The sequence below is a fragment of the Mastigoproctus giganteus genome, chromosome 1 (assembly GCF_048544385.1).
Source record: "Mastigoproctus giganteus isolate SK-2022 chromosome 1, ASM4854438v1, whole genome shotgun sequence".
NCBI classification, from domain to species: Eukaryota; Metazoa; Arthropoda; class Arachnida; order Uropygi; family Thelyphonidae; genus Mastigoproctus; species Mastigoproctus giganteus.
This window is the reverse complement of record NC_143575.1, coordinates 82,458,662-82,473,439: the sequence shown is the minus strand read 5'-3', so window position 1 is coordinate 82,473,439 and position 14,778 is coordinate 82,458,662. Positions and strand designations below refer to the sequence as shown.

Here is a 14,778-nt window from a genome sequence, read left to right as displayed (position 1 = left end):
CATTTCTAATGATGTTGCCACATGGACATCAACTGATCATTGAACCTCGTCTGTTTGGAGCATCACCTGCCCTCCAGTAGCGCATGACCGGATGCCCAAAAAAGATACAAAGACCAGATGCCCAAAATGCAGATGATACAAAGGTTGGCAGGGTTGTTAATGGAGTGGCAATGTGCTACTGCAACAGGATCTAGAAAAGTTGGGCAGATGGGTTGAAAAGTGGCAGCTGAAAGTTTAATATTGACAAATGCAAAGTACTGCATATGGGTAGAAGTAACCCCAGAGTAATGTACCAACTGTGTGGTACTACACTTAGGGTGGTAGAAGATGAAAAAGACTTGGGAGTAATTGTGCAGTCAGATATGAAATTTTTTTTGAGCAGTGCAGACAAGCTGCCAGGCCATGGCTTGAGTACTGCATACAGGTCTGGAGGACTCATTTTAGGAAGGATGTAGAGTTGATTGAGCAAGTACAGAGAAGGGCAACAAGATTGGTGAGGGGAACAAAGGGATGGTCTTACCAAGAAAGGCTTAAGTTCTGCAAATTGCAGCATCTGGAAACTGCATGGATAACCAAGAGATCTGCCTGCATCTTGCCAGTTATTGTACCCAAGGCATCTATTGACACCATCTGGCAGGCTTGAGCTGTGCTAAGAAGGGCAAGATGCCATTAGCATTTGTTAATACTAATACAGTGGATACCATTTACAGTGATCACTTTTGGACTCAGCTATACTGATAACAATAACTGATGAAACAAGAATGGAGTTTTTAGTATTGTTTATTGATGCAGAGCAGAAATGCATGCATAAAAAGGGTGGAAAGACAGAAAGAAAACATTAAAATGAAGCAATATAAAATACTTTAATTTCACTGTCTACTATTTCTTGAGAAAGTAATCAATAAAAATAAAACTGTCATAATGTTTCTGTATATCCATACAAAACATTAAATACATAAAGAAAATATTAAAATCAAGACTTTTTTTATGTGAAACCCAAACACGAGAGGTATTAGAACCTATAGTACTTAGTACCGTGCTTGGGTTGGAGGTTGAGAAGGTTGTTCCAGAAAACGACAGTTGAATGAATAAACGAGGAAGATGAAAAGTTGGTTCTGTGGGTTTGAAGTTGGACAGTAAATGGATGTTGGCTGGTGGCGGCACGTGTTCGGACTATTTTGAAAGAGAGAGAGTGGGAACTATAGAAGCCATTTCAGAAGAACAGTGCCCATTAGAAGAGGCATGCAGCAGAAACAGTACGTCTATGAGAAAGCGAGTGGAGAGACTCTGTTAGAGATGAATCATTAATTTACCTAACTGCCCTCTTCTGACCGGAATCAAGAAGCCTCACAGAGGTCTTGGAATATTGTTCCCACCCCAATGTGGGAACAATATTCCATGGCAGGGCGGATTTGCGATTTATACAGAGTGAGCAGCTGTTTGAAAGGAAAGTAACGCCGAGAGCGAAAGAGAAAACCAAGTTTTTTAAATGCAGAGGAAGCAATATTTGTAATGTGCTTGTGCCAAGAGAGATTAGAAGTCAGGGTAATCTCCAAAACAGATATCATTTTGCCTAGAAATCGGAGTGTCACTAAAGATAAGCATAGGAGCAGAAGAATCCTTTTTGCGAGATATAAGACAAGACTGAGTTTTAGAAGGGTTGAAATCAACTAAGTTGTCTTGCCCCACTGGAGATTTACCTGAAGATCAGCATTTAAGGAATTGGTAGCAGATTTTCTAGAAGTTGAAGTTGATTGAGCAGGACAAGGTTTCTCAAAATGGAAAGTGGAATGCAATGTGCTATCATTGGCAAAACTATGGATAGGATTTCCAGTCAGTGGAAGAATGTCATTGATATACAAGAGGGAAAGAACTGAACCTTGAGGGATACCAGCATTAGTGGAGAAGTTAGAAGACAGAGAGCCATCTACCATCACCCTCAGTGAGCGTTCAGAGAGAAAACTGGATAACCAATTACTAAAAACGGTTGGCAAACCATAAGATGGAAGCTGTTTTAGAAGACCTTTATGCCAAACACGATCAAAAGCCTTTGAGATGTCAATAGCAACTACTTGTGTTTCACCGAACCTTTCCATTGAATTAGTCCATAAATGGGTAACATAAGCCAGAATATCACCAGAAGATCGACACTGACGGAATCCATACTGGCGATCGTTGATAAGACGGAAGGTTTCTAGGTAGTTTAAGAGTTGGTGGTTAATTGATTTCTCCATTACTTTAGAAAGAGTAGAAGTAATTGCAATGGGACGATAATTGGATGGGGGGGATTTGTCACACTTTTTAGGAACTGGCTGGATATGAGCAAATTTCCAAGCAGAACGAAAAACACCTTTGGAATAAGAAAGCGAAAAAAAGGCGGCAAAGAATAGGAGTAAGTTCAGGAGCACAGGTTTTGAGAACAAGTGGAGAAATGCCATCGAGACCTGGAGCTTTCTTAGCATCAAGATTCGTATAAATCCTTCTGACATCCTTTTGACCGAAGACCACAGGAGGCATTGAATGGAGCGTGTTGGGAATAGTGGGAGGTGTTTTACCAAGATCATTAATACATGAATTGAAAGAAAAATGGGATGCTAGCAGGTCAGCTTTATCCTTGGCTGAAGTGACAACAGAACCATCTGGTTTGAACAGAGGTGGGAGCAGAGATGTGCAAAAGTTGCTGCCAATTGCTTTGGCAAGAGACCAGAATGCTCGGCTACCATTAGGGCAAGAAGCAAGTTTTCTACTCTTAGCCTGTTCAAACGCTAGTTTGGACTGATTAATAACTGCTTTACAATTGTTGCGAGGTTTGGTGTAGGCAGAAAATGAAACTGAAGAATTAGAAACAAGCCAATTATGATATGCAACATTCTTCTCTTGAACAGCCTTAGCACATTTATTGGAAAAACAAAGTTTAGATAAAGGACGAGATTTTAAAGTGGAGTGTGGGATAAAGGATTCCATTCCTGCAAGAATAATTTCACTGACACAATCTGAGCAAACGTTGACATCAGAAGTTTTGAAACAGTAATCCGACCAAGGAAAAGAAGAAAAGAAGTCTCGCAGGTCATCCCATTTTGCATTCTTGTAATGCCAAACAACACGAAGTTTGGAATAGCCATGAGATAAAGGTTCCATTGGAGAATAGACAATCACCAAGTTGTGATCTAAAGTGCCTAAAGGACCTCTCACTTCGACTGTGTACTTAGAAGGGTTGTTTGTGAGAAAAAGATCAAGCGTATTGGCTGTATGATTAGGATTGTCCGGTATTCTTGTAGGTAAATGAACAATCTGTTCTAGGTCATTAGTAATTGCAAAAGCCTCAGCAACTCGACCTGCTGGGTCGGTGTGACTAGAAAACGGAAGACAGCTGGGGTTGTGAACATTAAAATCACCAAGGAAAATGACCTCACTGTTAGAAAAGTTGGACTGGAGAAAGTCAAGTTGCAAAGAGAGGAAGTCAAAGAGCTCCAAATGATTAGTGGAATTGGGAGAACGATAGAGACAACAGATGAATTTGACACAATGAGGTAGAGAGATTTTAAGCCAGAGAAGATCAAAGAGAGGAGATTCCAAATTGCCAAGTCTCTGACAGGGAATATCAGAACGGACATATGCACAAGTACCATCTTTGAGGCGAAAGGAATCATACATTGAATAATTTGGGCATCTGAGATGAGCAGTAGTTGAATCATCAACCGATAACTGAGATTCTGTCAGAAAAAGTACATGGGGTTTGGCAGACTGCAAGTGGAAATGGACATTGTTAAGATTAGAATTGAGACAACGTATATTTGTGAAATGAATTAGAAAGTGCTAGGGAGGTTTAGATCTTTTCGCAGATAAGCTTGCTCTATTAGTTTGACAATTCATGGTGTATTCAATAGTAAGAAAAAGTGGGTGGGACATGCTGTATGAAGTAATGAAATTTTTGGATATGGCGCACATTAATAGCATTAATGGAGAAGTTAGGAGACAGAGAGCCATCTGCCATCATCTGCAGTGAGCGGTCAGAGAGAAAACTGGATACCCAATTACAAAGAACAGTGACAAACTAAAGGATGGAATTTTATTTAGAAGGCCTTTATGCCAAAGAAAAGCCTTTGAAAAGTCAAGAGCAATGGCTTGAGTTTCACCAAACTTTTCCATTAAATTTGTCCATACATGGATAACATACACTGCCCTACCAATAATACCCGGACACCAGACTTTAGACAAAAAAAGAGCTTTTATTGTGTCATTTAATATTTTGTGTTGAAACCTTTTGCTTTTATGATGGAATACTCTCAACCAGCATTTTATGACAGAATACTATCAACCAGCATTTTATAAATATCAGGTGATATGTTCCTCCACTCGGCATTTAACGCAGCCACAAGTTCAGCCTTGTTCTTTGGGTGATCTCGACATTCACGTACCTGATGATCCAATACATCCCAAAGATGCTCAATAGAGTTCAGATGAAGACTCTGGGCTGGTCAATCCAACTTTTCCACACCCAATCCTCAAACCACTCTGTTACGACTCGAGCAGTTTGGCATGGCAGGTTGTCTTGCTGATACAGTTATAAGCCTTCCCCGAAGTATTGCTGTAATATTGGAAATCCATAATTGTCCACAGCATTCATGGTTTTGTCGATAACGACTAATGGACCCAAGCCAAACCATGAAAGGAGCCCCATACATGGATAACATACACTGCCCTACCATTAATTAATAATATGCAAGATGAACTAATGAGACATATGGCAGAGAAGAAAAATGCATGGGATACATACAAATTAACACGTGACACAGAAGCCTATGATAGATACAAGTTGATCTGTAACCAAGTTACAAAGGAGGTTAGGCAGGCGAAGGCAGATTACGAGAAATCTTTGGCAAGGGATGCAAAGAAAAACAGCAAAGAGTTCTTTACTTATGTAAACTCTAGAAGGAAGGGGATGAATCAGATTGGTCCACTTGATATCGATGGGTCAACTGTTGATGATCCTGCTCAGGTAGCTAACAAACTGAATGAATATTTTGCATCGACATTCACACATGAGGAGTTATTCAGCGAGGGGAATGCCAGAGGTGTATTCAACTCTGGCAGTAAGCTAGAGAATCTTGTAATAACTGAGAGTAAAGTGGAGGAGAAATTGTTGAAGATAAATACAAGAAAGGCACCTGGATTGGATGGGATCTATCCAGTTATATTAAAGGAGGCAGCAAAGGAAGTAAGCAAACCCTTAGCCATAATTATGAGAGCTTCCTTGGACTCAGGGGAAGTATCCATGGACTAGAGATGTGCAAATGTGACCCCAGTTCACAAAGGAGGATCAAAGGGCGACACAAGTAATTATAGACCTGTTAGTTTAACTTCTGTTCCTGGAAAATTAATGGAGGCACTGGTTAAAGAAGCACTGCAGGATCATCTAGACAAGACTTCAGTTATAGCTCAGACACAGCATGGTTTTGTTAGGGGAAGTCTTGCCTGACCAATTTGATTGGATACTATGATGCAGTCACAAAAGAACTGGATGCAGGGAATAACTTTTGATATTATATACTTGGATCTTAGAAAGGCTTTTGATACTGTTGCACATGGAAGACTGCTGCACAAATTGGAGCAGTGTGGCATTGGAGGCAAATTGCTGCTATGGATAAAGGGGTGGTTGAGGGGGAGAAGACAGAGAATGGTAATCAATGGACACTGCTCATCGTGGACTAATGTTATTAGTGGAGTCCCTCAGGGTTCGGTATTGGGTCCATTATTGTTTTCTGTATTTATAAATGATATTGATGATGGTATATCAAGCTTAATGTCCAAGTTTGCAGACGATACGAAGGTTGGCAGGGTTGTCAAGGACACTACTGACACTATGCTACTGGAACAGGATGTGGAAAGGTTGAGCAGATGGGCTGAGAGGTGGCAAATGAAGTTTAACATTGACAAATGTAAAGTACTACATATGGGAAACAGCAACCCCAGAGCAACGTATCAACTCTGTGGTACTACACTGACAGTGGCAGAGAATGAAAGGGATCTGGGGGTGGTTGTGCAGGCAGATATGAAGTTTTCTGAGCAGTGCAGACGGGCTGCAAGAGTAGCTCATGGTGTATTGTCGATGATATATAGGAACGTTTCTAGCAGGGATAAGGAGGTGATTATTCCCTTGTATAAGGCAATGGTCAGGCCACACGTGGGGTACTGTATACAGGTCTGGAGGCCTCATTTCAAGAAGGATGTAGAGATGCTGGAACAAGTACAGAGAAGGGCAACAAGATTTGTGAATGGAACAAATAGGTGCTCTTACGAAGAAAGGCTTAAGTTTTGCAAATTACAGTGTCTGGGGACTAGGCACCAGTGAGGTGATCTGATAGAGGTGTATAAAGCCTTGAATGGTTTGAGCATGCTCGGTGTTGATGGGATTCTTCCTCTTGCTCAGAATAATCACCTGAGAGGGCATAAATTCAAATTGAGAAAAGACAGATGTAGGATAGACGTGAGGAAATTTGCCTTTAGCCAGCGGGTGGTTGGTTGGTTGAATAGACTTCCATGCCTTGTCGTTGAAGTTGATAGCCTAAATAAGTTTAAGGCTCAGCTGGACAGGTATTTCGAACAAACAGAGGGGTGAAGTGGAAGTGGTTATTTTTTATTTATTTATTTTGGCTGATGCTGCATAAGCTTGCTTTCTTGCATCAAATGCCTCTACTAATGCTAATGCCAATACCATGACTGCCTCCAAACAAATTCATTGTAGAGAGGATACAATCAGGAAGGAAATGTTCCCCTGGCATCGCCACACCCAGGAACGACTATCAGACTGGTAGAGTGCGAACTTCGACTTGCCTGTCTATAGGACTGTTTTACACTGTTCTACAGTATAGGATTTGTACTCCATTTGATGGGGTGATCAAATCTGTTGAACTATTGAGGTAATTCTGTTCAACTTGTATTCTTGCATGCCCACTTTTGCAGTTGTCTGTTTGAAGCCCAGTGTGCATATTTATGGCAGGTTCTGTGACGTGTTGCATGCATAGGATCTGTTTCCCCATATATGGAGCGGTGTCCGGATATTAATGGTAGGGCATTGCAAGCCAGAATATCACCAGTGGAACGACACTGACAGAATCTATACTGGTGGCCTTGATCAGATGAAAGATTTCCACATAGTTTAAGAGTTGGTGGTTAATGATTTCCCCATTACTTTAGGAAGAGTGAAGTAATCGCATTGAAACGATAATTGGATAGAAGGGATTTCTCACCCTTTTTAAAGGATGACAAATCTCTTGTTGAAAGGGGTTTGTGAGTAAAAAAAGGTTGGGAACCCCTGCATTAAACAATGCTTAATATAAGTCTGATTAGGACTTCATAAAAGTGATATCATTATATGAATGATAACATTATCCATGATCACAGTGAGTGGTGTGCACTGTACTCTTATGAGAGCCAGTATAAGTTCTGTGAAGATATTCATAAATGATATATTCATTACATCTGCATAGAACTTATTTTTTCATTTTTGTTATGAAAACCCCAAACACGAGAGGTATTAGAACCTATATTACTTAGTATCGTGCTTGGGTTGGAGGATTGAGAAGACGAAAGAAGATATTTGTTGTCATCAGACTTGAACTTCTGTAGGCTGTAATTTTCAGGAAATACATAGGAAGAAAGGTTGTTCCAGAAAACGGTAGTTGAATGAATAAATGAGGAAGATGAAAAGTTGGTTCTGTGAGTTTGAAGTTGGACAGTAAATGAATTTTGGCTGGAGGCAGCATGCGTTCGGACTGCTTTGAAAGAGAGACAGTGGGAATTATAGAGCCAATTCAGAAGAACAGTGCCCATGGAAGTATCTGTAGAAAAGGCATACAGCAGAAACAGTACATCTATGAGACAGCGAGTGCAAAGACTCTGTTAGAGAGGAGTCATTATTTAACCTAACTACCCTGTTCTGAATGAAATCAGGAAGCTTGAGAGAGGTTTTGGGGGCACTGTCCCAGATGGTGGAACAATATTCCACGGTATGGAAGAATTGTGATTTGTACAGAATGAACAGCATTTGGAAGAAAAGTAATGCTGAAAGCAAAAGAGAAAACAAAATTTTTTAGAAGCAGAGGAAGAAATATTTGTAATGTGCTTGTGCCAAGACAGATTAGAAGTCAGGGTAATCCCTAAAAGAGATATATATCATTTTGCCTAGAAATCGGAGTGTCACTAAAGATAAGCATAGGAGCAGAAGAATCCTTTTTTGCGAGATATAAGACAAGACTGAGTTTTAGAAGGGTTGAAATCAACTAAGTTGTCTTGCCCCACTGGAGAATTACCTGAAGATCAGCATTTAAGGAATTGGTAGCAGATTTTCTAGAAGTTGAAGTTGATTGAGCAGGACAAGGTTTCTCAAAATGGAAAGTGGAATGCAATGTGCTATCATTGGCAAAACTATGGATAGGATTTCCAGTCAATGGAAGAATGTCATTGATGTACAAGAGGAATAGAGTGGGGGAAAGAACTGAACCTTGAGGGATACCAGCATTAGTGGAGAAGTGAGAAGAGCCATCTACCATCACCCTCACTGAGTGTTCAGAGAGAGAACTGGATAACCAATTACTAAAAACAGTTGGCAAACCATAAGATGGAAGCTTTTTTAGAAGACCTTTATGCCAAACATGATCAAAAGCCTTTGAGATGTCAATAGCAACTACTTGTGTTTCCCCGAACCTTTCCATTGAATTAGTCCATAAATGGGTAACATAAGCCAGAATATCACCAGAGGATCGACACTGACGGAATCCTTACTGGCGATCGTTGATCAGACGGAAGGTTTCTAGGTAGTTTAAGAGTTGGCGGTTAATTGATTTCTCCATTACTTTAGAAAGAGTAGAAGTAATTGCAATGGGACGATAATTGGATGGGGGGGATTTGTCACCCTTTTTAGGAACTGGCTGGATATGAGCAAATTTCCAAGCAGAAGGAAAAACACCTTTGGAATAAGAAACTGAAAAAAGGCGGCAAAAAACAGGAGTAAATTTATGTGCACAGATTTTGAGAACAAGTGGAGAAATACCATGAGAACCTGGAGCTTTCTTAGCATCAAGATTCGTCAAAATCCTTCTGACGGAAGACCACAGGCGGCATCGAATGGAGCATTTTGGGAATGGTGGGAGGTGTTTTACCAAGATCATTAATACATGAGTTGGAAGAAAAATGGGATGCTAGCAGGTCAGCTTTATCCTTGGCTGAAGTGACAACAGAACCATTTGGTTTTGACAGAGGTGGGAGCAGGGATGGGCAAAAGTCGGGGCCAATAGCTTTGGCAAGAGACCAGAAAGTTCGGCTACCATTAGGGCAAGAAGCAAGTTTTCTACTCTTAGCCTGTTCAAACTCTAGTTTGGACTGGTTAATAACTGCTCTACAATTGTTGCGAGGTTTGGTGTAGGCAGAAAATGAAACTGAAGAATTGGAAAGAAGCCAATTACGATATGCAACATTCTTCTCTTGAACAGTCTCGGCACATTTCTTGGAAAACCAAGGTTTAGATAAAGGACGAGATTTTAAAGTGGAGCATGGAATAAAGGATTCCATTCCTACAAGAATAATTTCACTGACACGATCTGAGCAAACATTGACATCAGAAGTTTTGAAACAGTAATCCGACCAAGGAAAAGAAGAAAAGAAATCTTGACTGGCTCTCATTATTTCTAAATCTGAACGAAGTACACTAATAATCCTTTGGTATATACCATGATTACCAATAACAGTTGTTGCCATTATTGTACGGTAGCAGATGGGCGTTATTCTTCAATTGCATGAAATTCAGATGGTCATCTAAATGGTCATCTTAGATGTCTGTGATTGTGCATGGATACCAGGGGCAAAGATTTTCCCTGAAATGTTATGTCTTTGGGTCTTGCATAGTTAAGTTTGCCTTGAAAGATCATCATTTTTGTTTTTGTAGTAAATACAATTGATTTTTTGAAGATATCAGGAAGCCTTGATAAGATGATATTGCCACGAGTCTCAAGGACTGCTCTAGAATTGCCATGGGAGATTTGGGAGGTTAGACAAATCTGACACAGCTTTCCATGCCTTTCAGTATGGTTATCCTTGGGAATTTGATAAAATAACAATCCTCTCTACAGACCAGCACTACAACATGAAAAACTTTAAAGAGGCATTTTGCATAAAACTTTTTAAAAACTATAAACAGCAAATAGGGAGTGAAATTTAATCGACAATATTACAATATCATCAAGCATGACGTAGAAGGAGAGCTTAAAAAGAAGTTCACACTGATACATCTACCCCACCACAGATCTCAACCTACTAACAGAGGTCCAAGGTTTTGGGAATGAAGCTTTATCAGCCGTAATAATATATATATATATTTTTTTTGAGACCTTAATACCTGGTCACTTCCCATGGCCTTCTATGGATTGTTGCCATTCATCCTCAGGCTTTGATAAAGGTATAAAATCTGAATAACACCTTACGTTCAGTAGAGCAAGTCTTACTCAGACAAGCAAGGGAGGAGCTATTTATTAATTTTACTTTTAATTCATTTTCAGAGCAAAAATTGCAATGTTGTAAAAATGTTAAGAAGGTTAATTTAATTTGAAAATTGGACAAAGGTAAAGAAAGCCCACACGAGAAGCACGCAAAGGTTCGATAAATTTACCGGTAAAAGTACTTTGCCATAATGGCATTTGTATTGTTTCTCGCTCAGTAAACATACAGTGGGTGTTATCGGTCAGGAGTATAAATTGAATCCCCTGGAATCCCCTTGAAACCCTCCCGAAGTGGAGGAGGAGGTAACCTGACCTTTTTTTCTTTAGAATCACTGGTGGACTAGTGGATAAATTGTTTATTAAGAAAAAAAAAAGGCAAAGGTAAAGGAAGCCCACACGAGAAGCACGGCAAACTTCAAAATAGTTTCCCAGTAAAACTACGTTACGAATAGTTTTTACGACGCCAGAACTTCCAATATGACTCTGTTCGTGGTTCTAAAGAAAAAAGGTCAGGTTACCCCCTCCACTTCGGGAGGGTTTCAAGCTCCCATTGGATTCAGCTTCTACTCCAGACTGATAACACCCACCATCTGTTTACCGAGCGAAAAACAATACAAATGCCATTACGGCAAAGTACTTTTACCAGTAAATTCCATCGAACTTTTGCATGCTTCTCGTGTGGGCTTTCTTTACCTTAGCCGAAAATTGTTTAAAATGTAAATTTAAATTTGTCTCCTATTCCTCTTATTTTAGTCCTGTGTGGTCTAAGGATGGGATCTGGCAAGGATCCTGAAACATCACCTTTGTAATAAGTGTAGGAATTAAGTCAGTGCACTTAATTAATAACTAAGAAAGAAGAATTTAATATTTTGCATTATCCACATGGTATAAGAGTGCTTCATTTCAAAAATTAATCCATGGATAATTACCATATAACATCTTTTCCAAGTTATATTAAAAAATTGATCTTTTCATTTCACATCATTAATTGTCTTAAATGTCACACATCTAATTGAATGATGTCACTCTGCTGACTCCTTTATAATAATGCATGTGTAACTACACATAGTCATTCTGATTAAGAGAATTTGAAATTAATTCTTAGAAAATAAGTGCATTAAATTAGTTTAAGTTGAATGTTGTATCTCTTGTATCATTTCTTTCTAATTGCCAATTTCTTTGTGGTCTTACTAAGAACCTATATTCAGTACCTCATAAATACAACTATGATTTAATAGCACATTTTTTAGTGTGGGAGAGGGAAGGTTAGTGTGGGGAGAGAAGCTGATCTAATATCTTCCCAGGTTCTATACTGAACCTTTGCCTACACACTTAATATGAATTACTTTGGATATAGGATTTGGCAATTCTGCTATCATGCAAGTATTTACTGTTATGACATACCCTTTTTTCATTCAATGGCAAATTCATTCTTACAACCAAAAAAAATTAAGTAAACTCTTACCAGTAAATTTAGTAATGGATATGAGAACATAGTGCCTAAAACACTGATATTAAATTTTAATAAGTTAATTTAAAATTACATAAATATTTAAACATAATTTTAAGTTAACCTATTAAATTTAATATCACTGTTTTTACATAGTTGTCATGTTCTTCATATTCATTGCTACAGCCTGCATCATCATGACTTTTAAAGATCACATTAGAGTTTCTATATTCTTTCAGGAAATTCAAGACCTTTTGGCTTCCTTGTCCAGTGAGCTACAGGAATGTAATCGTATTTTTTATCGAGCACCTGGTTTCAACAAAATGGCATTATTTGGAGCCAAAAATCCACCTTTTAAAAAGGAAGATCCACGTTTACGTACCATTCCATTTCCTACTCGGAGAGCTACATTCAGTGAAGTTCAAAGAGTGTATAAATTATTGACTACAGTTGAATATTTTGGTAATTAACATTAGTTTGTGTGATAATTCAAAATAAATCTATGTGTTACATAAAAGGAATTAATGTAATACAGTATAAAATTTAATTACTCTTAAGATGTAAAACTTGTTGAGAGGAATATACTCCTTGTTGACAAGTTTTTATTAGTAATAACAAATTAATTTCTCCCCCTCCAAAAAAAAAATATTATTATTATTATAGTGCAATTTTTAATTGTGCTCAAAAGCAAAATTTTGTCTATTTTAGTTACACAATATTACATTTGTACTTAATATCATTAGTTGTTCTTCTCCTCAAATAAACAAACATACAAAGAGATGGGCAAAAGACACAGGCCTGAAAACTGAAACTTGTAGGATGGAGTTTCTATTCTAATATATGGTTTGGTAAGTTGCTTCACTGATTTCAATATTCACATCCTTTTTTTCTTTTTGTATCAAGTAGGGATTTTCCATTATCTGTTTAAACAGAATGTGACCTGATGTAGCCAAGCTCAACATGGAAGGGCAGTAATATTAGTAGTGGCAGCAGTAGTAGTGGGCGCCTCCGTAGCCAGGTGGGAAGGAGCAGCAGTGCGTAGCACACGCTTCTTGATTAGACCGGGGTTCGAGCCCGTCACCACCAAATACGGAGGATGCGGAAAGGTTAAGGAATGACCACCGCATATCCTGGAGCAATATGGCCTTAGTTGCTAATGCTCCTAAAAACCAAACAACAACAACAACAACAACAACAACAGTAGTAGTGATGCAAGAAAGCAAGCTTATACAGAATTAAAAAAAAAAAAAAAAAAGCAAACAACTTCCCACATTACCTCTCCACCTCAAGAATTTGTTTAGTTCTTTCTTAAAATTGTTCATACTACCCACTTCTATCGCGCTACATGAAAGTTTGTTCCAACAATCAACTATCCACTGGTTGAAGGCAAATTTCCACACATCTGTTTCACAACTATCCTTTCTCATTTTAAATTTATGTATTCTCATGTGTGTTGTCTGTCTGAGCAATAGGAAGGATACTATCAGCATTTAGTTTATGCAATCCATTCAAAGCCTTAAACACCTCAATCATGTCTCCTTACAAGGAAAAGTTTCCAGATGCTGCAATTTGCAGAATTGAAGTCTTTTTCGATAAGGGCACTTTTTGTTCCTCTTGCTAATCTCATTGCTCTTCTGTGAATGAACCTGTTCCAACAGATCCACATCCTTCTTAAAATGGTGCTTCCAGACCGTCTCCTGCCGACTTGTTGAAACAATTTCAAGAAACTGGCAGTGTGTTGCACTAGAAAGGAGTAGGTAGGCTTAGTGTATCTGCAGATAAAGTTTCAGAAATTCAGAATGTATTTATGCAAAGTTCTACAAAATCTGTCCACCAAGCAAGCCTGCAGTGCAAATACTGAGCAACATTGCATGGGATGACTTGCAAGAGATTGAAACTTTATGCTTAGAAAGTGCAAATTGTCCAGGAAATTAAGTCTTGCGACAATACACAATGAGAAGAATTCACTGTTAATATTCTCAGCTGTATAGTCAAAAATTAGCACTTTATGGAAAATGTTATTTTCAGTGATGAAGCGACATTCTACCTGTCTGGTAGAGTTAACAGACACAATTATTGCATATGGGACCTGAAAATCCTAATCAGTTCACGAACATGAGCATGATAGTCCCAAGGTAAACGTGGTGCACACTGTCCTTCAGCGAGGTGATTGGGCCATTTTTCTTCCTTGAAAACATCGTGAACTTTGCAAATTACTTAGCTATGCTTGAACTGTATGCTGCACTTCAGCTGGAAGATGTGCAGCCATGTGTGTTCTATCAACAAGATGGGGTACCACCACACTGGAACTTGCATGTGTGCAATTTCCTCAATAAAACATTTTCTAAGTGATGGATCAGCTGGGATGGTATGAATACCATGCCTCTTTATTCTTTGGATATCACACCTATGGATTTCTTTGTACGGGGCTACGTAAAGGACAAGGAGTATGCAAAAAAATTAATATCACAGAGTTAAAACGCTGGATTGAACAGGCAGTGACTTCCATTTCTCAAGAGATGCTTCAAAATACTTGGAATGAAATCAATTATCATCTTGGCATTGTACCAAAGATGCCCATGTGGAGATTTACTGAATTTCAGTTGTTTGATAAGAAATTCTTTCAGTTGCTTTATGAAGTGCAGCAAGCTTTTTTACAATACTTATTAAAATAAAATTTTAATCAAGCTTTTTAATCGGGTAAATAATTTATAGACATATTGTACAACTATCGTAAAATGGATAAAACTCTAATAAACAAAGTGAAGAAAACAGAATATTAAAACAAAAGGAAAATTTATCTTAATTGACTAGATTTCATAGAATAACATTTAA

The 14,778-nt window shown here is 38.5% G+C and overlaps 1 protein-coding gene across 1 annotated transcript in view; it reads left to right on the top strand.

The window, feature by feature from the left end:
* The window catches only part of LOC150090937 (tRNA endonuclease ANKZF1-like), a 224,663-nt gene that overhangs the window by 64,537 nt on the left and 145,348 nt on the right, over positions 1-14,778 (top strand). Inside the window, exon 8 of the mRNA XM_090373536.1 lies at positions 12,183-12,405. Coding sequence (XP_090229662.1) covers positions 12,183-12,405 — 223 coding nt within the window. The remainder of the gene's footprint in view (positions 1-12,182; positions 12,406-14,778) is intronic.